Raw genomic sequence first — 22,988 nt, 5'->3', positions numbered from 1 at the left:
CAGAACTACGCAGCCTCAGGGAAACGGGGTGGGAGCGGTGTAGCGAGGGGACCACCGCTCCAGCTTCCTGCCCCCCTCCAAGGACGATGCACGGTGGTGGGTCAAGTCGGGCACCTCAAGGGACTCTACCTGACCTGCTGTGTTGAGGAACAGCCATGCCGGGCCCTGGTGGACACGGGGTCTACCATTTCCCTAATACGACCTGGTGTGCTCCCTGGAATGTCCTGGCCGCTTGTGAAAGGTTGGTCACCCACCGACACCCAGCTGATGACAGTGACGGGGGAGAGAACTGACATGCGGGGGAAGAAACCGTTGCGGATCTGAGTGAAGGATCTGGAGCTGGTGCACGACTTGTGGCTTGCTGACATTCAAGACCAGTGCATCATCGGCCTTGATCTGCTGACCCGCTGGGGGGGCTGCGTTGACACCACAAAGCAGGTTATCACTCTTGGCACAGAGACTCTTGCCCTTCAGTGCGGTCAAAAGCAGGGAGCGGAGGGGACCAGAGACAGACAAGACAGGCATCAGGCAGCTGCCGCTCAGCAGATTTCGGGTGTCGGTGGCTCTGGGTCATTTCTACTCACCTCATCCCCAACCTCTCAGTCTGACAAATCTCCCTCGGCCGAGAGGATCGAGGCTGTTGATGACCAGTGGCAGCGCAGCAGCGTAGGTCTCAACGTTGACCAGTGCCAGCAGTTGAGGGGCCTCTTGGACGAGAATGTGAACACCTTTGCCGCCAGTGACAAAGACTGCAGGCAGACGGGGCTGGTCCAGCACACCATCGACACCGGCTCTGCTCAACCCATCCGTCTGCGCCCACACTGGCTGTCCCTCTCAAAATGGCAGGTGGTGGAGGAAAAGATCCGTGAGATGGCTGCGGCTGGGGTGATCGAGCTGTCCAACAGCCCATGGGCGGCACCCGTGGTCCTGGTGGGAAAGAAGGATGGCAGCCCGAGGTTCTGCGTGGATTTTCGCCGTCTCGATGCAGTCACCAAGAAGGACTCGTACCCGCTTCCACGGATCGACGAGGCCCTGGATTACGTTACCGGCTCCAGCTGGTTCAGCTCCCTCGACCTACGCAGCGGTTACTGGCAGGTGGAGCTAGCCCCCGAAGCAAGGCCTAAGACTGCATTCACCATTGGACAGGGGCTGTGGCAGTTCAGGGTCATGCCATTTGGGCTCTGCAATGCGCCAGCGACATTTGAGAGGCTGATGGAGAGGGTGCTCGTGAACATCCCTCGTAGCTGCTGTGTTGTGTACCTGGATGACCTGTTGGTGCACTGTCTCACCTGAGCGAGGTCTTCAGTGCCATCCGACGAGCTGGGCTGCGGCTCAACCCTGCGAAGTGCCGGCTGTTGACGAGAGAGACCACGTTCTTGGGCCATGTGATCAGCGCCCAAGGTATCGCCACCGACCCCGCAAAGGCGGCTGCGGTCCGGGACTGGCCGACTCCCTCGAACATCAAAGAACTGCGGAACTTCCTGGGCCTAGCCTCCTACTACCGTCGGTTCATCAAGGGGTTCGCGACGATAGCCAGCCCCCTCCACCGCCTGACTGACAAGGGCCAGCCGTTTGGCTGGGGTGATGTCTGCGCTGCGGCTTTTGAACAGCTGAAGGAGGCCCTCACTAGAGCTCCAGTCCTGGCCGACCTCAACGCCCGGCAACCTTTCATTGTGGACACTAACGCCAGCAATGTAGGAGTCAGGGCGGTCCTTTCCCAGCGGGACGTGGCCGGAGAACGAGTGGTGGCATACTTCAGCTGTGCTCTGGGGCGAGCCGAGAGGAACTACTGTGTGACGCGGCGGGAGCTGCCGGAGCTGCCCAGGAGGCGCTGGGGGTGGCTACTGCTCAGGCCACAGCCAGCAGCAGCTGAAGCGGGAGCAGGAGGCCGACACAACGTTGGTTCAGGTGGGGCCCTGGCTGGAGGCGGAGCAACGCCCAGACTGGACGGGGGTGTCGGGACAGGGGCCCGAAGTGAAGGCCTACTACTCCCAGTACAACAACCTGGAGACCCATGACGGCCTCCTGTACCGGAGATGGCAGGCTCCCGATCAGGGCAGAGATCTCCTGCAGCTGTTGGTGCCTCGGTTGCTGCAGTCGCAGGTGCTCGAGCTTGTCCACGGCTCGGTGGGGGCCTGCCACTATGGTAATGCCAACACTCTCCACCGTCTCAGAGGGCGGCTATACTGGCCTGGCTGTCGACGGGGTGTGGAACTTCTTGTGCACTGCTGTGACACCTGCACGGCACAGAAGATCCCAACTCAACGCTCCACTGCCCCCCTTTCAGCAGTACCTGGTGGGGGCCCAGATGGAGTGAGTGGGAGTGGACGTCCTAGGGCCTTTCCCCGTTACGGAGTCAGGGAACCGGTATGTGTTGGTGGCTATGGACTATTTCACAAAGTGGCCAGAGGCCTACGCGGTGCCGGACCAGAGTGCAACGACGACGGCGGAGAAACTGGTGGAGGAGATGCTCACCCGTTTTGGGGTCCCGGCTGAGCTCCACAGTGACCAGGGGCGTAACTTCGAAGGTCTTTGGGGAGATCTGTCGGCAGCTGGGGGTGGAGAAGACGAGAACCACACCGCTCCACCTGCAAAGCGACGGCTTGGTCGAGCGCTTTAACCGCACGCTGGCCACCCAGCTCGCCATTCTCACCAGCCGCCACCTGCGGGATTGGGACCGACACCTGCCCCTGGTCCTTTGGTCGTATCGGACTGCGGTTCAGGAGTCCAGCCAGTGCACACCTGCCGCTTTGATGTTTGGACAGGAGCTCCGGACGCCTGTGGATCTGGTGTTCAGGTCCCCCCTGAGCCGGAGATTGACGGTGGGCCAGAGATGGATTACTACAGGAAGCTGAGGGAGCGGCTGCAGGTGGTTCATGACTACACCTGCCAGGCCCAGGCCAGTGCCGCAGTACGACAGAAAAGAGCCTACGACACCAAGTGCCGAGGGGGGGTTTTCGTGCCTGGCGACAAGGTTTGGGTGTACTGCCCAGTTCGCAAGAGAGGGGTGTCCCCCAAACTCTGCAGTCACTGGCAAGGGCCGGCGGAGGTCGTGGAGCGGCTAACAGAAGTGGTGTACCGTATCCGCATGCCGGGCCCGGGGTGCATGGTGGTGTTGCACCAGGACAGGCTCTCGCAGTACCGACCACTCGCTCCAGCAGACGCCGGGGCAGGGGATGCTGGTGGCACCCCATGTTCTGATCTGAGTGACTTTTCCCTCGCCGGTCGAGATCGGCCTGTGCGCCAGAAGAAGACACCTGGACATTTGCAGGACTTTGTGTAGGGTAATGGGGTTGTTGGGGACGACTGACTCCTTAGGTCGGGGCTATGTAGCGGGTCAGGGCTGTTTGGGGTTTTGTTTTTACAGTTATGTTCTGTTGTTATGTTGCCATGGTTACAGGTGACGCGCTCTCTCTACGACTGTGTGTTTCCTGGTGGGAGAGTGCCTTTTTTTGTTGTTGTTGTTGTGCTAGAGCTGCACCGAGCGGTGGTGCTAGTGTGTGTGCTCGTCTGCCGAATGATAATAAACGGCTGTGCTCCCTGGCTGGCTGACGGGAAGCAAGACCAAACAAAACCTCTGTCTCCTCCTTGTCTGAGCTCGCCACAGTATGTTAAAAATACACAACAGCAGCAGTGTAGGTCAAAGTTTACAGTTTAACTGCTGTTTATGTTCAGTGCTGCTATATTGGATTACTAACCAGTCTCAGGGCAGACCATTTCTGACTTCCAACTTATTCAGGGATGCAACATTATCACATTTGTACATCTTTGTACTCCTCCAGCTGTTAAAGGAGATATTTCAAAGTGAAGAAATACTTAAAGAAAAGGGCGATGGTAGAAGGTTTTACTCATTTAAAACTTGGACAGTTTTGTTGTTCTGACATTAAAGGTATTAGTTTGAAGCCATGGTGTTCTGGCTAGAGTGTAATCTTTAAAAAATGTGAATAAAAATAGACCAGTTTTGTATTTAAAACACTTGCGATGTGCAGAGACAACAATATTTAAAGAAATATTAGAGGGAAAGTACTTATTGACATTGGGAACTCTGTGTAGAACTAATAAGTGTGTTTTGAATGTTGACTAATGTTGCAGTTACTGGCACGTACATTATAATTAAAAGACATTTGAACTATTGCAATAACTCTGAAATGATGCATAGAAAAGATAAGATGAATAAAAGGGAGACTGAAGGGGTTAAAAAGCAAACGTACATTTGAGAACACAAACTGACTTAAATAATCAGCAGTAAATCAGAATCAGAATCAGAATACTTTATTAATCCCTGGGGGAAATTATTTTTTGTTACAGTGCTCCATTTTAAACCAACATTAAGACAAGACAGACAATACACTAACTAAGAATAGTACAATATATACATATATACACATACATACTTCACTCATAAATAAATAGTTGGAAAAGAAACATGTGTAGTTGTAGCAGCAAACAGTGTGTTAAGTGGATGCGTTGTACAGGGAGATGGCCACAGGCAGGAATGATTTCCTGTGTCGTTCAGTGGTGCTTTTCGGTAATCTCAGTCTCTCACTGAACGTGCTCCTGTGACTGACCAGCATGTCATGGAGTGGGTGGGAGGTGTTATCCAACATTGTCTTTATCTTGGACAGCATCCGCCTCTCCGACACCACCTTGAGGGTGTCAAGCTCCATCCCCACAACATTACTGGCCTTACGGATTAGTTTATTAAGTCTGTTGGCATCTGCGACCCTCAGCCTGCTCCCCCAGCATGCAACAGCATAGAGGATCGCACTGGCCACAACAGACTCATAGAAAATCCTCAGCATTTTCTGGCATATGTTGAAGGACCTCAGTCGCCTCAAAAAATAGAGACGACTCTGGCCCTTCCTGTAAAGTGCTGTGGTGTTTTTAGCCCAGTCCAGTTTATTGTCAATGTGTACTCCAAGGTATTTATAGTCCTCTACGATGTCAACACTGACCCCCTGGATTGAAACAGGGGTCAAGTGTTTCCTGGTCTTCCTGAAGTCCACGATCAGTTCCTTGGTCTTTGCCACGTTGAGCTGCAGATGATTCTGCTCACACCACGTGACAAAGGAGTCGACCACAGCCCGGTACTCTGTCTCATCATCCCTGCTGATGCATCCAACCACCGCAGAGTCATCAGAAAACTTCTGAAGATGGCAGGTCTCTGTGCAGTGGCTGAAGTCTGTGGTGTAGAGGGTGAAGAGGAAGGGGGAGAGGACAGTCCCCTGTGGTGCCCCTGTGTTGCTGATCACCTTGTCAGACACACACTGTGGGAGACGTACATATTGTGGTCTTCCTGTCAGGTAATCAACAATCCAGGACACCAGAGAAGCATCCACCTGCATCGCTGCTAACTTATCACCCAGGAGGGTCGGCCTGATGGTGTTGAAAGCACTGGAAAAGTCAAAAAACATGACCCTCACAGTGCTCGCCGGCTGGTCCAGATGGGTGTAGACACGATTGAGCAGGTAGATGATGGCGTCCTCAGTTCCGAGACGAGGCTGATAAGCGAACTGAAGGGGATCCAGATGTGGTCTTACAATGGGTCGCAGCTGGTCCAGGATGAGCCTTTCCAGGGTCTTCATGATGTGGGAGGTCAGTGCCACGGGCCTGTAATCCTGGGGGCCACTGGGACGTGGCGTCTTTGGTACAGGGACGAGGCATGATGTCTTCCACATCACTGGGACCCTCTGCAGACTCAGACTCAGCATAAACAGTTTATGAAAGACTCCACTCAGCTGGGGGGCACAGGTCTTGAGGACGAGGGGACTCACTCCATCTGGTCCAGCAGACTTGCCTGAGTGAAGTCTCCTCATTTGCATCTCAACCTGGTATTGAGTGAAGGTGATGGGTGGGGGAGGGGTGTCAGGAATCTCAAGGGAGGCAACATGTGACGAGAGAGGCTGGCACAGTGGTGTGGCTCTGGATTCCAGGCTGACTACAGGTGAGGTTGTGGGGGTGGGAGCAGACACTCATAAATCATAAATATATCAGTCCAGTTTGGGCAAGGTGCTTTTTTAAGGTCTCTACAGGGAAAGATAAAACAAATTCTCTTGCAGCTACTTCACTTCCCAGAGGGGTCCAAACTTTTAGGAGCAAGTGGGAATTTCTACATACCAGCTTTAATATCGTGTCATAGATTGTTTTTTGTAAATATTTATATTCTCCTCTGTTCTGTTTCACAGGAACATCCTTTCATCCTTCCAGGGGAAACATGGAGAAATTGTCTACAGGGTTGAAGCAAAGATCTCCAGGACTGGTGATGGCCTTTTAAAATACAAGAAAAACAAAAAACAAAATCTAAAAGTGTGTTGTAACTTTTAAAATGAAATGTATACATTTCGTTTTAAAATATATTTCAGATAAAATTGAATAATATACCATATAAAAATAGTACAATATAAAAAACAGTTACCTGATACACCTTTCTTCTGCATTTCCATGAGGTATTATGTTAATCTAGTAAACTAAAAGAAGAGTGGCCCCTCCGAGGAAAACATTCAAATGTCTTCTTCCATTAACAGAGGAGTTTGTTCTCCAGGTAAAGTAGCAGCTGCTTGAGTTACCAAATATTGTTACATTTATTAATTTAGTTTGTTTTTGACAGGTGAAATCAGTTTTTGCCTAAATCTGCAACTGTTCTTCCAAGGACACAAGACTCAAATTGGGACTTAAGCAAAAAATATGGTACCAAAAGCCACAGTAAAACCAGTGAGAGTACTCTGTTCAAAATGATCTGGGAGATCATCCATCCAAACTTAGAGCAAATAGCCTCCTGCAAGTTAAAGATTCCTAACGATTCCATTCCCACTATCCATAACTGTAACACAATCTCAGTTCAGTATTACACCAAGGAATGAAAGTGATATTACATTACCTCATAGATGAAACTACCTTTGTTTGTAAATATGTTGCAGAGTGTAGCATGGCGGAGAAGAACAGTGGAGAAGGCTGCAAGCCGGATGAAGGACAGGTATGATGTTCGAGCTAGAGCAGCTCCATTGCTCCCAGGAGAGTGTTTTAGTCTATAGAACAAGAAGAGACAAGGTAAACTGGCAGCACATTGGGAGGAAAAGATCCAAATCATTGCCAGTCACCCAAGCCCTACAAATCCAGTTTACAGAATTTGGCCGGAAGGTAAGGATGGTCCTGTCAGAGTGGTTCATCGCAATCATCTGCGCTTCTGCACTTTTCTACCATCAGATAACTATGCAACAGGAGGTGGCATCCCAGAAACAGACTACAGCCACACATGATATAGCAACAGTCTTGGATCAGTGGTTGCTTTTATGGAGCACGGCACAGCCAGGATCAGTTCACTATCCCCCCTCTCACTAATCGGTCCCTACTGCTCAGGAGGGTCTTAGGAGATCTGCCCATGAGAACTTTGGGAAACCCCAATCTCGATATATTAAACAGAATGCCCGAGGATGGGCTATAAAAAAAAAAGTTGGGGTGTGTGTTGCAGAGTGTAGCATGATGGAAAAGAATGCAGAGAATCCTCCACTAAACATTTGGGTTGGCATTACTTTTTACTTTTTACTGCATTATAGAGTCCGACAGCTGCTGGAAAGAATGACCTGTGGTAGCACTACTGCCTACACTGTGAGTGTAAAAGTCTACTGCTGAACGAGCTGCTCAGTGCTTGTACAGTCTCATGCAGGGGGTGGGAGGTGTTGTCCAGGATGGATGTTACACTGTAAAAAAAATATTGTAGAATTTACGGTGAATTACTGGCAGCTGTGGTTGCCAGAATTTCACCGTGAAAAATAAATTGTAAATGTAGAACACAAAATGGTATCCTATTTTGGTAACTTTAAATTTCACAGTAAATAAATTTTTTTTACAGTAAATGACTGAATTTAAACATAAATTCATGTGAAAACAACAGACATTCCGTTAACCTGATTACAGTCTTACTTTGTTAAATATAGTGAAACTGTATAAAATAATACGGTATCATACCTAAAAAGTTGAATATTACGGTAAATTACTGGCAGCTGTGGTTGCCAGAATTTCACCGTGGAAAATATAGTGATAATGTAGAATATATAACGGTACACTTTGTTGATAAATGTAAAATTCACAATAAAGAATCATAAACCTGTTCATGGTAACTCATGTAAAAACAACAAACACTCCATTAACCTGATTACAGTTTTGCATTGTAAAATACAGTGAAACTGAATAAAATAAATATTAAAAAGTTGAATATTACGGTAAATTACTGGCAGCTGTGGTTGCCAGAATTTCACCGTGGAAAATATAGTAATAATGCAGAATACATAATGGTATACTTGTTGATAAATGTAAAATTCACAGTGAACTTTGGTTTTTGTACAATTATTACATTGAAATAAAAAACAAATATAAAGTAATCCAGTTAAAATACATTTTAATAAGCTTGTTTACTGTCTTCTATTGACAAAGCACAGAAGAGCTGTATAATACAAAACATGCCTTTTTATTCAAAAGTTCATATTTACACAAAATTATTGGCAGCTGTTGCAGCCAGAATGTCGTCTAAAAAAATTAAGGTCCAACAAATGAGGAAATAAACATAATAAGGCTAACTGGCATAAAACTTATATTCTTTGACTTTTTGTCATAATTTGCTAGAAACATTACTAAAAACCAGTAGAGACAATGATTAAATTAAACAGTTAACATCCATCCATCCATTCGCTGGAGCCTATCCCAGCTTTCATAGGGCAAGAGGCGGGGTATACCTTGGACAGGTCGCCAGTCTGTCACAGGGCTAACACACAGGGACAGACAACCATTCGCACTCACATTTACAGTTATGGGCAATTTGGATTAATCAATTAACCTACCCCCACAAACTGCATGTCTTTGGACGGTGGGAGGAAGCCGGAGTACCCGGAGAGAACCCACGCAAACACAGGGAGAACATGCAAACTCCACACAGAAAGATGGTGGAATTGAACTCAGGACCTTCTTGCTGTGCAGCAACAGTGCTAACCACCGTGTCACTGTGCTGCCCTAAACAGTTAATATTTAATAATCAAATTAATGACTAAAAAGGCACTGATCTAATTAATATCAAACTTAATACAACCAAAAACAAATAAGTACATAATAGACAGTCAAACAAAATTTAAAACACTTGATACTTGCAGTGGTTGGCAAAGTTTCTTTTTATCCAGACCTGATAGTAGAGGGCTTTCAAAACAGTCTCTGATGGTGTCTGAGGAACTGGAACAGGTTTTGGATTCAATGTGCTGGAGGACTTGCATGTTGTTCTTCAGATGCTCGTGTAGATTAGCGTTCTTTCCTTGCAGTCTGAAAGCAAATACAAAGCACAATAAACCAAACTGCCCATTTCAAAAGCAAATATACAATCTTACACCTAATAGAGCTGACACAATTAATCGTATAATGATTTACAATTGTGATGCATTGCAATGCGGAAAAAAAAGCTTTCTTAATCCATTCAGAAGAAACTAATCGATTATTAAATACAGTCCCAATCAAAAGTTTAAGACCACTTGAAAAATGGCAAAAAAATCATCTTTTGCATTTAACTTACATTTGACAAACTTAAATTGGGACAGGCTGTTTTACAGCTGATCAAATGTTTAGGACCACATACCTTTAAAAGGCTAAATCTGTGCAAAACTGTGGATCCATTGTCATTTTCTGTCAGGTAGTCAGACTGTCAGGATGTTCTGATGGCAAAAGCAAAACAAACTTTCCTTTTTGAACATGGTCGGCTTGTTGAACTGCATAAGTAGGGTCGCTCACAGTGCGCCATCGCTGCTGAGGTGGGACGCAGTTAAGACTGTCATTTCTTAAATGATCCTGGGGGTTATGGAACAAAAACGTGAAGTGGAAGACCTAAAAAAAATCCTCAACCCAAATTAAGGCCATTACTGGTGCCGACGGCAGCCCCATAACCATCAAATGGCATCTGAGACTGACGGACTTCAAAAACCAATTCTCTGATGAGAAAAAAATATAACCTTTTTTTTTCTCCTGTAAAAAAAATGCAACCTTGATGGTCCTGATGGTTTCCAACCTTACTGGCATGACAAGCAGATCCCACCTGAGATGTTTTCTTCGCCCTACAGACGAGTGGGTGCCACAATGATTGGGGAGATGCTTTTTCCTTAAGTGGAATAATGAAGCTTCAGGAGGTGCAGGGGTGTCAAAAGGCTGCTGGCTATGTCCAGATGTTGCAGAGAGCATCCCTGATGACTGAGGGCCCTCATCTGTGTGGTAACGACTGGGTTTTTCAACAGGACAACGCTACAGTACCCAATGCTCGCATGTTCCCACTCACCTCATGGAAACGCTTGCATGAAGTGATCAACAAGGACAGCGGACCAATTAATTACTGAGTTCAAGTTTGGAACTTTCTGTTTTGGGGGTTTACCCATGTTTTTTGGAGGTGTGGTCCTAAACTTTTGATCAGCTGTAAAACAGCCTGTTTCAGTTTAAGCATTGTTTTTAATAAATTGCAAGCTCAAAAAATGTTTTGCCTCACTCCTATTTCTTCTTGTTGCATGTTGAAGCTCTACTTGGAACCTTGTTAAGATCCAACCATGCAAAATATGATTTTTTGCCATTTTTCAAATGGTCTAAAACTTTTGATCAGGACTGTACAACCTAAAAATAACAGCAATTTGTTTTTTTCAGCCACATACGTCACAGTGGCCCAACAAGTGCAGTTTGTGTTCAGACAAGTTTTGAGCGATAAAAAAAAAAAAAAGCTTATATGTAACCTCCTTTATTTGTTGATGAAACGAAACAAACTGAAGTGAAGTTATCATGTGACATGCCACATGCCAGCAGTGGCTTCGCACATGCGCGATTCATTTGCAGTCTGGATGCAGTGGGGTAAAAATCATCTGTTCCATCTTCCACTCCACCACGTCATCAATTATGAGAGGCAACAGCCTTAAAAGTTCCAGTTTTATATTAACTTTGCTGAGAGTTTGTTTGAGGACTGATCTCACACAGCTTTGAAGAGGTATCAGAGTCAGAGTATTTAAACTGTTTAATGCTCCGATTCAGAATGGAGTAGGTGAACCATTCTTTTTTTTCACAAAAAAATTTAAGAAACAGCATAACATGATATGACAAAATGCCATAAAAATCTTGTGTCCTAATCAAAATGGCAAATCTGGCTGACGGATGTGAAAATATTTTAAACAGTTGAAAACTGACTCAAACTTTACTCCTTCTATATCTGGTGTACCTTCAGTCTTGGGGTGTTCAACAGGAGAGTTGTACATCTCTATGGTGCATTCTGCTCCACACTGATTTGGATCACCACTCTGAAAAACAGATTGCGTCATTAAACAGTATCTACAGAAATGTTGTGTACGACTAAAGCAGAAGCCACCAGAGCAAAGTGAGCCCAAATTATCTACAGCATGCAAAACACGGTTCCTTTAACTACAGTTTTATCTTTTTATTTCCATAACCTAAAGGATTAACAACTTCAAAGGCATCTTGGTATAGCAGTAGTTTGAAACATAATGGATTTTGGTTAAAAAAAAAAAAAAGTCCTACTTTTGAATATCTTACCATCACTAATGTCACAAAGTAATAAAATATAAATTAAGGTTAAAAATGAAATAACTGTACAACACAAATTAGAATGAAGGGTAAATTTAACTGGGAAGAATAAGATAAATATATAAATTAAAGTTGAAAATAAAATAACTGTACAACAAAATACACAATACACAATATAGAACTATATAAGAATGTATGAAGAAATCTAAATATAAATAAATATATACACAATAACAGCAGCTGTACAAGTATCAACCGGAAATGAAGAATATAGTGACCAGTGTTGTGCAAAAACAAAGTCCAGAAAGTCCAGTGTGTGTAAGAACTGTATGTGTGGGTCAGTACTGTGTGGTGGTGTGATTGAGAGACCGTATCGCCTGCAGGAAGAAGCTCCTCCTCAGTCTCTCTGTGTTGGTCTTCAGGGAGCGGAATCGCTTTCCTGACCTCAACAGAGAGAACAGTCTGTTGTTGGGATGGCTGAGGTCCTTCACGATCTTCCTGGCCTTGGTCCAGCACCGCCTGCTGTAGATTGAGTGCAGGAAGACTCAGCTGATTCCTCACCTGTTACACATATATACATATATATACATATATATGTATAGGTGACGGTTTAGACACGTGATGCATTTTCTCCCAAACGTGCATGGACTGTAACAATCAGGAAATCAGTTTCCTGTGACTGCTCTTGACCTTGCAAACTATGCCAGTTTATGAACATTATTTCATTATTTTTTTGTATTTCATTTTAATCAATTAATTTTAATTTCAGCAGGTGGTATCACACTCAAACAGATTGAACATGGACTGAACAGTGGTAAATCCATGATTTAAACCTCCCTATACCACAAAATATATTTTTTTTCATTGTAAATAGCTGTGTTATACTTGGTGAGACTCTAGAACTTAAAGAAATATACATATTTTTTTTATTAGTAATTTTTTGTATGTACTGTTAATATATACTGTTTTATCAAACAGCCTGAGCTTGTTAATATTAAAAACATTTCACCGTAATTTTCACAGTAATTCAAACAATGTTTTGACATTTTGTTAAAATTAAAAGTACGGTATGTTTTAGGTAATTAATATACAGTTGTAAATCGTAAATTCAAATGAAAAAAGCAGGAAAGATTGTCATTCATACAGAGTTATAATGTAAATTGTAGGGTGATTAATTGTAAATAATGTTACAGATTTTCCCTGTTGTTTTCAAAGACAATGTGCCATATTACAGTACATTAATATATTTTCAACATATCAGCAGTGTAAAAATAAAAGCAAATCACAATTTTTCAATTTACAGAAATGTAATGCCCATATTACAGTCAATTACTCTTTTTGATTTAATGGTAATTTACCGTTGCTATTTTACAGTTATTAACTGTAATTTTTATGTACATTTCTTACAGTGCAGCTTAGACAACATCCTCTCCTCCCCAACCTGCTCGATGGACTTCAGTGGACAGTCCCGGACAGAGCCGGCCCTCCTGACCAGTTTGTTGAGTTTCCCCGTCCCTCTCTGCCATTCCCCCCACTCCAGCAAACCACAGCATACAAAATAGCAACGACAGCGTCATAAAATGTCACAGGTGGAGCTCTTAGACCCTTAAGAGCTCTGCTGGATGGGGAAGGGAAGGGCTACTGAATCAAACCTGTTAAAAAAACTGGTTCAATCTGTTAGCCCAAACCTGGTCTCCAGACTCTGGACCCCCTCCGCTCACAGTGCTCCATCCAGTGATGGTCTTCAGTCTGTACGTGTCCTTTCCTCTCCTTATCTCTCTCCTTAGCTCCTTCTGGACTCTCCTCATTTCCTTTCTGTTTCCAGATCTGAAAGCCCTCTTTTTCTGCTCCAGCAGGGTCCTAAAATCTGGAGTCAGCAATGGCTTGTTGTTGGAGTAACACCGTACTCCTGGTTGGTACAGTGTTATCTATGCAGAAGTTGATATAGTCTGTTATGCAGGTGGTTAGTGTGTCGATATCCTCCCCATGTGGGCTGCATAGCACCTCCCAGTCTGTAGTTTGTAAGCAGTTTGAAAATAATCTAATGATGCTGAAGGGAGGACTTGTTTGAATTAGGATTATGGATCTGCTGGGATAAAAAAAAAAAGACTGGATTGGAGACCCTCTGTGCCCAAGGAAAGGAAATTGGTCAAGATCTGGAGAGGTTTGAGCTCGAGAGAGAAAGCCCAGGAGCTGGTGTAGAGACCCACCCTCTAACAACGCCAGGCCTGATAACATGGGTGGAAATGCAGGATTGATAAGTTTTTGGCTGCTCGTTCTTCCAAGTGACCACCTTCTCTTGTTTGTAACCAGGCTAACGATCCTGACTGTGTAGGATTTGGGCCTTGGATTCCAGGCCGGAGTTGTCTTCAGCCAGTAGTCTGACTTGGAGGGGAAACAAGAAACCTTGTATACCCCATTGCAGTGTGAGTGTGGTGGTTACTTACCGGTCAGTATTAGAGCTTACTACGCTCTTGTACGGAGTGTACAAACATTTGCAGATAAATGATAGACACAGGAAATGTTTTAGCTTATTAATTAAAAAAAATGGTATGCAAAAATAACTACAAAAATGCACAACAACATGAATTAAATTATCAATCAATTATGTCAATTATAGATTCTCAATAGCTTCATACATGGAACTTTGATTTAAAAAATATATTACTAAGCTTATTTGACCCATTGAAGTGTTTGTCTTGACTCAAAATCTTAATATCTTTACAGTACAACAGAAAATAATAAATCTTTACATGTTTCTCAGGTGTCTTTGGAAATTAGCTTTGCCCAGAGGTGGTATTTCCACCTATTGTTGCTTCCAGATTTGCTGCCATTAAGCCTGGTGAGGCTGCGGGGTTTTCCCCACCTTGGACAGCTGGGGCTCAAATTTATAGATACAGTGATATCACTTCCCTTGTCCTTGCCTATTGGATTTTATCCTGTACCCAGGATTTGACAGTTCCCCACTTCAGATCGCACTTGACATACAAGCACACAAGTGGTGACCAGTGGCCACAAGCTGCTCCACAAGGGTTCTGAGCTCCAGTTTTCATATCACCTTCAGTGTAATATGCAGGACCTGATGCTCTGCCTCAATTTAAGCAGGGGCCCTCCATTATAAGCCTCCATTTACCATCATTAAAATTAATTACTATAGAAGCTGAACTGGATCTGGTAAACAATTAAGCTAAATATAAACAGCAAGTGAAACCTCAAAAGTCACAGTTTAACAGGTTAGTGAAGGAGACAAGAAAGCTGGTCACCAGTTATTTGTTGTTGGTCATGCTCCCGTCTGATTTGAGGTCACTTAGTAGCCTTTCAGCTATTGTTACACAAAGTGACTCAAAGCTACATTTAAAAAATAAATTTTTTTTTCCTTTTATTGAGTGTTTCAGGGCTAAAGTAAAAATTCTTTTTACATGTTTGATTACAGAAAGTTCCATCATCTTCTGCCCTCTTTAGGTGGAGCTGGCCTGACAGGACCTGTTTTATTCCTATCGTTTACTTAGTTTGGTTTTATACATTAATTCTTTTTCGTATTTTTGGCAAACTTTTATTTTGAAAAGTTCTTGCTTCCTATCTGCAGTTTTTCTGCTTTTTAAACGCCTTGGGCTTTTTCTAAAATGACCAGGAACTCTCTCCCTGATGGAAAAGGACCTCCCTCTTTCTTCTGCTTTTCGCTCTTCTTTCTTTATGTATGGTACAAAGGTAGGTGGGAGAAATAAAAGGCATGGGTACTAATGGAGTGAAGCACGCTGTCATCAGGAGACTTTGAATTGGATGAGGATGCATCTTGTGTGGGCTAATGGGCTATTGTACTCAGTGTTAAGAAAGACAAGCAGTAGAATCCATTTTGATTTGATTTTGCAGGCAATACTGTAAAGCAAAAGGATAGCCAAGTAAATGTATGCAAATATTAGGGCTAGTTTATTTGCTCATGTGTGATGACTCATTAGGGGAAAGGAGACTGTTATTTAGGTTCTTGAAAGCAACCGAACTTTTCTCCAGAATTGGACTTATAAGGAGAATTGACACAGTGAAAGGTCGGTGACTGATTAAAGAATCATTAGGAAGCAGCAATACAATGAAAATACACACACAGTACCCCAGTAAACACCACTGAGTAAGAACACGGGCACAGAAAGAGAGAGGGCTAAGCAGAGCAAGGAAAAGCAGCTGTCAAACAAAGTAATGATGGTAATGACATTCACAATCAGAAAACAGAAGCCAGTTTCAATTTCTTTGCTTGCTAGGTGCTGAGCCAGTATAGAATCATGAGGGTGCCCACTCTTTCCAACATGTCTACTAACAGCGTTTCAGCAACAAACAAACACACAGAACAAAAATGACAAAAATAAGGAAATTATTTTCTTACAGATATTCTTTTGCTTCAGTGTTTACAGAGCCCCGCAAGGGACATAGGAGAAAAAAAAATTACGCTGAACTTTGCGAGATGTCGCAAAACTAACTCGGGATCTCGCAAAAGTTTTGCGAGATGTCGCAAAACTAACTCGGGATCTCGCAAAACTTTTGCGAGATCCCGAGTTTGGGATGCGGCTAAAAGTTTTGCGAGATCCCAAGTTTGTTTTGCGAGATCTCGCAAAAGTCCGTCTTAATTTTTTTTTTTCTCCCATGTCCCTTGCGGGGCTCCGTAAGTGTTTCAGTCCTTTGGCTTAAGCTTCATTCTCTGATCCAGTCTTTGTTTCTTTTTTGTTGATCCAAGCAGTCATTGGCAGTCACCTGGGCTACAGCATGACTTCATACATTTGAGCTGTGTAGTTTCTTATGAAGTTAGTGTTGATGTTTAGGAATTTAGGCGTGTTTAGGCCTCTCCTCTTCTTTATCATTACACATACAGCTGTTTCTTAGAAAGGTGTTCATCTAAGCCAGGGGTGAGCAACTCCAGGCCACAAGGGCCAATGTCCTGCAGGTTTTAGGTTTCACCCTGTGTAAGCACCTGAATCACATGATTAGTTCATTATCAGGCTTCTGGAGAACTTCAAGACTCGAGGAGGTAATTTAGCCATTTAAATCAGTTGTGTTGGACCAAGGAGACATCTAAAACCTGCAGGACACCGGCCCTCGAGGCCTGGAGTTGCCCACCCCTGATCTAAGCTGTTCAATTGAGTTTAGAGCAGCAACCAAACCACACATTTACATGGTTATGCAGTGGGAAAAAATGTAATTAAATTTAAAAAACAACCCCCCCCCCCCCCCACACACACACACACACACACACACACACACACACAAACACAAATGTATAACCTGCTCAGTCTGCGCAGATTCTGATTCCCAATCAGGATGGTCAGCCCCTGCAGTGAATTTTTATTTTAGGTGTACATTATGGTGCTGAAATTTCATTTATAACCTTTTGCACATTGTATTAAGCAGCCAAAAACATGCAAATAAACTGTTATATAATAAGCCCTTTGATGGATTTCTTGTCTTTCTTTGGAGACATTAGATTTACATGTAAACTAGAAGACAGGGAAATTATGAAGCTATTGAGTTATGTTATGATTATTCATTTGTCAGTGATTATATACTGTACAAATATGGTGTCTTGGAGATAGACATCTTTATCTAAACAGGGACTGAAACAAGCCACCTGTGGGTTACCAGTGACAGGTGCTCTAAACCTCCTATCTTTGTCTCACCCAGATTTTTTTCTTCTTCACCCAAACACATAGCAGTCCCGATTTTTCTGCAACTAATGGGTGACACATTTTGGTCAAAATGAGGTTGCAGCTTAAATTCATGTCGTAATAAATGTGGTCAAATCAGATGTCATGATGTTAATTTTTAGGCGGAGCCTCCTGTCATGCCCCATAAATCAGTTTATCTGTGATGAGAAACACATCGCTTTTCACTCATCTCTGAAATGCCTTCGATAAAGGACTTTTATTTGACTTTTGAAACGACTAATGAAGATGGTAGTTATTCTGAAGGAGATACTATAGTGGGCACAGTTAATTTCAGACTGACACCAAATGTCAGCATTAATACCCTCACCGTAAAAGCCAAAGGAGACGCAAAGACAAAATGGACAGAAGACATAGGAGATTATCTAATGACTGTCACTTCAAAAAAGAGATATTTCAAAGTGAAGGATTACTTAATTGGTGTAACACTTAAAGGTAAGAGGTTTTACTCATTTAAAACCTGGCAAGGTTGTTGTTTTTTGTAGAATTTTATAATAAAAGCAGTTGGCCATGTGTTCAATAGAGTTGCCCATGAAGTTAACCGTATATGGAAAGAAAGATTTGTACTGAAACAATAAGAACAACAAAAATGTTTAAATATTAAAATAATATTAATTATAATAAATAAAGTGAGATATCAAGTAATGAAAACTAATGAAAACTGATTAAACCTTGCATCCTTTTTGAGATTTGATCCATTTTGAATTTAAACAAAAATAGTACAGTGTAGTAAAAAAGTACAATTGAATATCATAAAATCCATCAATCACAACAGCAAAAAGTATAAAGGTGTAAAAAGAGAAGTCACTCCATAATTTGGCCCACAACCAAAAAAGTTAGGTTTTGTGTTTTCTTGCTCCCAAAGACACATGTGTTAGGACAGCTGGTTATTCTAAATTGGCCATGGACGTGAGGAAGATGAAATGTAAGGAATAAAGTGCAGTATGAATGCATGATTACAATTTGACTTGTACTCAAAACCTCTTTTAGCAGTCAATAAAAGTAGACAAGCACTACATAAATGCAGGTATGTGCCTATCTTGCAAGCACAAGTACCAACTCTGAAAGAAAATCTAAAAATGAACACAATAAAATTAATTGATTCTGAGCTTGTTGATCTCAAGACAGATGAAAAGAGAGTTTGTAGGTTCACAAGATTATGGATGCCATTTTAGGGAGCTGAGGAAACATGCAAGTACCACAAATATGCAATTATTCCTAACACTGCTTTAAATGCACGGACTAGTTTCCAAGAAGCACATTTTGTACCTGCATGTTTGTTGTGATTATTTTTTAATTAATGATAAAACGTGAGGGCAATTTTTAATGGTTGCAATGTTTGTAAATGGTTATAATAAATTCCAAAAGTTCCAGTACTGTCTTGCCATTTTCACTTATATTTAATTAATTATGACTGTTATAATTTCATGTCTTACATGACACATGACATCTGTGACAGCAAATGTTTTTCCTCTAAAAATGAGTGTTAAAAAACATTAAAAAAAATACACTCTTCCTGCTCTCTGAAACATTAACTAAGGATTAATCATCCATTTATTAATGTCAGACAAGCTATTTATAGATTGTAAATTTATCTGTAGTGTAGTTTGTTGGAAACACTTAAGAGGTCATTCTTGACCTTGGTCAGTTTTGACTCTTAAATACTGTGAAAGCATGAAATATGAACTGTATGTAAGGGTTAACTTGTATTTTGTAGTTACTCGAATAGTGTTGCAGATATAAACAAAACACTACATTCAAAGAATATGTATGTAAATATTAATGATCAGCAGTAAACTGTAAATATAGTTGTATGTCTTTTAAGAAGCTGACATTTTTAAAAGTGTTTAGCTTTATCTTGCAGGGACTTCACTTCCCAAAGGGGTCCACACTTTTGAATTCAGGCTCAAACTCCCAGAGGGGTAAGTGGGAATTTAATATTCATTAACATTTTCTCTTCTTTTTTTGGCAAATGTACACTTTCCACACTGGTTTTGTTTTACAGGAGCATGCCTTCATCCTTCAAGGGGGAAAATGGACAAATTGTGTACATGTTTGAAGCAAAGATATCCAAGAGCTGGTGGTGGCCTTCTAAAGTTAAACGAGAGATCAACTTCATTTCCAAGACATTTCAGCAGTTTTGGGAAGGGATGGTAAACACTGCACTGATAAGTGTTATACAGTGGGGCAAAAAAGTATTTAGTCAGCCACCGATTGTGCAAGTTCCCCCACTTAAAATGATGACAGAGGTCAGTAATTTGCACCAGAGGTACACTTCAACTGTGAGAGACAGAATGTGAAAAAAAAAATCCATGAATTCACATGGTAGGATTTGTAAAGAATTTATTCGTAAATCAGGGTGGAAAATAAGTATTTGGTCACCTCAAACAAGGAAAATCTCTGGCTCTCACAGACCTGTAACGTCTTCTGTAAGAAGCTTTTCTGTCCCCCACTCGTTACCTGTATGAATGGCACCTGTTTGAACTCATCATCTGTATAAAAGACACCTGTCCACAGCCTCAAACAGTCAGACTCCAAACTCCGCCATGGCCAAGCCCAAAGAGCTTTCTAAGGACACCAGGAAAAGTATTGTAGACCTGCACCAGACTGGGAAGAGTGAATCTACAATAGGCAAGCAGCTTGGTGTGAAAAAATCAACTGTGGGAGCAATCATCAGAAAATGGAAGACATACAAGACCACTGATAATCTCCCTCGATCTGGGGCTCCACGCAAGATCTCATCCCGTGGGGTCAAAATGATCATGAGAACGGTGAGCAAAGATCCCAGAACCACACGGGGGGACCTGGTGAATGACCTGCAGAGAGCTGGGACCAAAGTAACAAAGGTCACCATCAGTAACACACTACAACGGCAGGGAATCAAATCCCTGCAGTGCCAGACGTGTTCCGCTGCTGAAGCCAGTTCATGTCCAGGCCCGTCTGAAGTTTGCCAGAGAGCACATGGATGATACAGCAGAGGATTGGGAGAATGTCATGTGGTCAGATGAAACCAAAGCAGAACTTTTTGGTATAAACTCAACTTGTCGTGTTTGGAGGAAGAAGAATACTGAGTTGCATCCCAAGAACACCATACCTACTGTGAAGCATGGGGGTGGAAACATCATGCTATGGGGCTGTTTTTCTGCCAAGGGGACAGGACGACTGATCCGTGTTAAGGACAGAATGAATGGGGCCATGTATCGTGAGATTTTGAGCCAAAACCTCCTTCCATCAGTGAGAACTTTGAAGATGAAACGAGGCTGGGTCCTCCAACATGACAATGATCCAAAACACACCGCCCGGGCAACAAAGGAGTGGCTCCGTAAGAAGCATTTGAAAGTCCTGGAGTGGCCTAGCCAGTCTCCAGACCTCAACTCCATAGAAAATCTGTGGCGGGAGTTGAAAGTCCGTGTTGCTCAGCGACAGCCCCAAAACATCACTGCTCTCGAGAAGATCTGCATGGAGGAATGGGCCAAAATACCAGCTACTGTGTGTGCAAACCTGGTAAAGACCTATAGTAAACGTTTGACCTCTGTTATTGCCAACAAAGGTTATGTTACAAAGTATTGAGTTGTATTTTTGTTATTGACCAAATACTTATTTTCCACCCTAATTTACGAATAAATTCTTTACAAATCCTACCATGTGGATTCATGGATTTTTTTTTTCACATTCTGTCTCTCACAGTTGAAGTGTACCTCTGGTGCAAATTACTGACCTCTGTCATCATTTTAAGTGGGGGAACTTGCACAATCGGTGGCTGACTAAATACTTTTTTGCCCCACTGTAAATGTAACATGTGTGCTAAATGAAAAGTGTTTGGTATAAAAGAAATCACATTAAAAATCACAGGCAATAAATCATAAAAATCTTCTCTGTCGATGTGGTTTTTCATAGAGTCCACAATCTGGTACAGTGAGTAAAAACATAGGTGGGCTCTCCCGGGGACGGGTCCAAATGTCTGCTACCATTGAGAGGAATGTTTGCACTCCAGGTAAAATAAAGGTTCAAGTTTCACGGCAAATATTGATAGATTTAAAAATGCAGTTCAATGTTCTGATTTGATTTTGACAGGTGAAACTGTATCTGTTGTTGCCAAAATCTGCAACTCCTCTTCAAAGAACACGAGGCCCAAATTCAAGCTTGAACAAAATACAGTGTACCGCAGCAAGTACCACACTAAGAACTCACTGATAATTCTGTTCAAAGAGGTCGGGGCCACTGTCAGGCAATACTCAGAGCAAACTGTCTCCTGCCAGTTGAAGATTCCTGATGATGCCATCTCCACTATCCTTAACTGTGAAATCATCTCAGTTGAATATTACGTAAAGGTATGAAACAATTTCTTGGTGACATCACATCCCCTCAGAAATAAAACTGCATTTTTTGTAAACACGTGTAAATAAATATGCTACATGTGAAATGTGTGTCTGAACTATGTATTAATTAGAACAGATAATAATAATTCTTTACAAGTTTCTCAATCTCTGACTGTTTCCCAGGTGTATCTGGACATTAGCTTTGCCGTTGACCCAGAGGTGGTGCTTTCACTGGTCATCGTTCCTTCCAGATTTGCAGCCATTCAGCCTGGTGAGGCTGTGGGGGCTTACCCACCTGGGAAAAGGGCACAGACATAACGAGCTGGGGAAACCATGGAATAAAACACAAGGAAAAGAAACTAGGCATAGGAACTCACAGATACAGGACGGGGACACAGGGGGTAAAGACACGGTGGGAAATCTAATAAACTAAACTGAACAACCGAGGAACCATGGAATAAATAATGAACAAAATACAAAAACACAAGAAAACTAAGAATGCTGGGTCAAAATGACCCAGGACAATGACATTTATTGAGTGTATGCAGGGTAAATTAAAAGAGTAATCTGACATGTTTAATTATAGAAATGTCCAGTTATAGTTGCAACTTTTTATATATTTTGCATACTTTTATTTTGAAAAGTTGTGACTTCCTACTACAGTTTCCTAAACAAAGCAATTATCAACACCTGCTTATTCTGTATAAAAGATGATGTGCCAGCAGCAGAGAAAGGGGAAGCAGCAAAATGGAAAGAACAGATGGATGCTGGGGGAACTGGTGTGGCATGGGCATAAGCATGAGCATGAGCATGAGCGTGGGTGTGGGCATGGGCATTGGCATGGGGAAGGCATTTCCCAGTGAGACACAACAGTTAAAAGACTGGTTGCTGTGATGGTTGGTTCCAAAGCATTTGTCTTAAGACCCCTGCACCTGTGCACTTAATGTACAACAATGGACTGCTAGCTTGATTTTGTTTTTTGCTGTTTTTAACTGCCTTCGGCTTTTTCTGAAATTATAAATAAATCAAATGTTTTTAACTGCTACACTGTGTTTTTGTACTCTTTGGCTACCATCCCTTTCTGTTAGCAGCTTTACTCACTGGACTTATTCGAAGAACTGACACAGTGAAGGTCGGTGACTGATTAAGGAATCATTAGGAGGCAACAATACAATATAAATACACACACAGTACCCCAGTAAACACCAGTGAAGAAGAACACGCAGCACAGATAGAGAGAGGGCTAAGCAGAGCAAGGAACAAGTTGGCAAGGGAGACCAGAGAGGCAGGTGAAGACAGGACAAGCTGAGAATACTCATGCTGTATTGCTGAGACGGTTTCAAAAACAAAGTACTTCCCCTGAGAGACGATTATGGCTTCTTTCTCTCTCCATTTAGGTGTCAATGTTTTTGAGGAGGTT

The 22,988-nt window shown here is 42.8% G+C and overlaps 1 protein-coding gene across 1 annotated transcript; it reads left to right on the top strand.

The window, feature by feature from the left end:
• Positions 1-17,095: 17,095 nt before the first annotated feature.
• LOC120725940 (arrestin domain-containing protein 3-like) lies at positions 17,096-22,599 on the top strand. The gene is made up of 6 exons (XM_040019056.1): positions 17,096-17,684; positions 19,114-19,171; positions 19,255-19,402; positions 21,147-21,243; positions 21,324-21,580; positions 21,752-22,599. The coding sequence occupies exons 1-6, from the start codon at positions 17,429-17,431 to the stop codon at positions 21,884-21,886; spliced, it is 951 nt and encodes a 316-aa protein (XP_039874990.1). The 5' UTR covers positions 17,096-17,428; the 3' UTR covers positions 21,887-22,599.
• Positions 22,600-22,988: the final 389 nt, after the last annotated feature.

This window comes from Simochromis diagramma, unplaced genomic scaffold (genome assembly GCF_900408965.1).
Source record: "Simochromis diagramma unplaced genomic scaffold, fSimDia1.1 OVJJ01000822.1, whole genome shotgun sequence".
In the NCBI taxonomy this organism is placed as follows: Eukaryota; Metazoa; Chordata; class Actinopteri; order Cichliformes; family Cichlidae; genus Simochromis; species Simochromis diagramma.
This window is presented reverse-complemented; position numbering and strand designations above follow the sequence as displayed.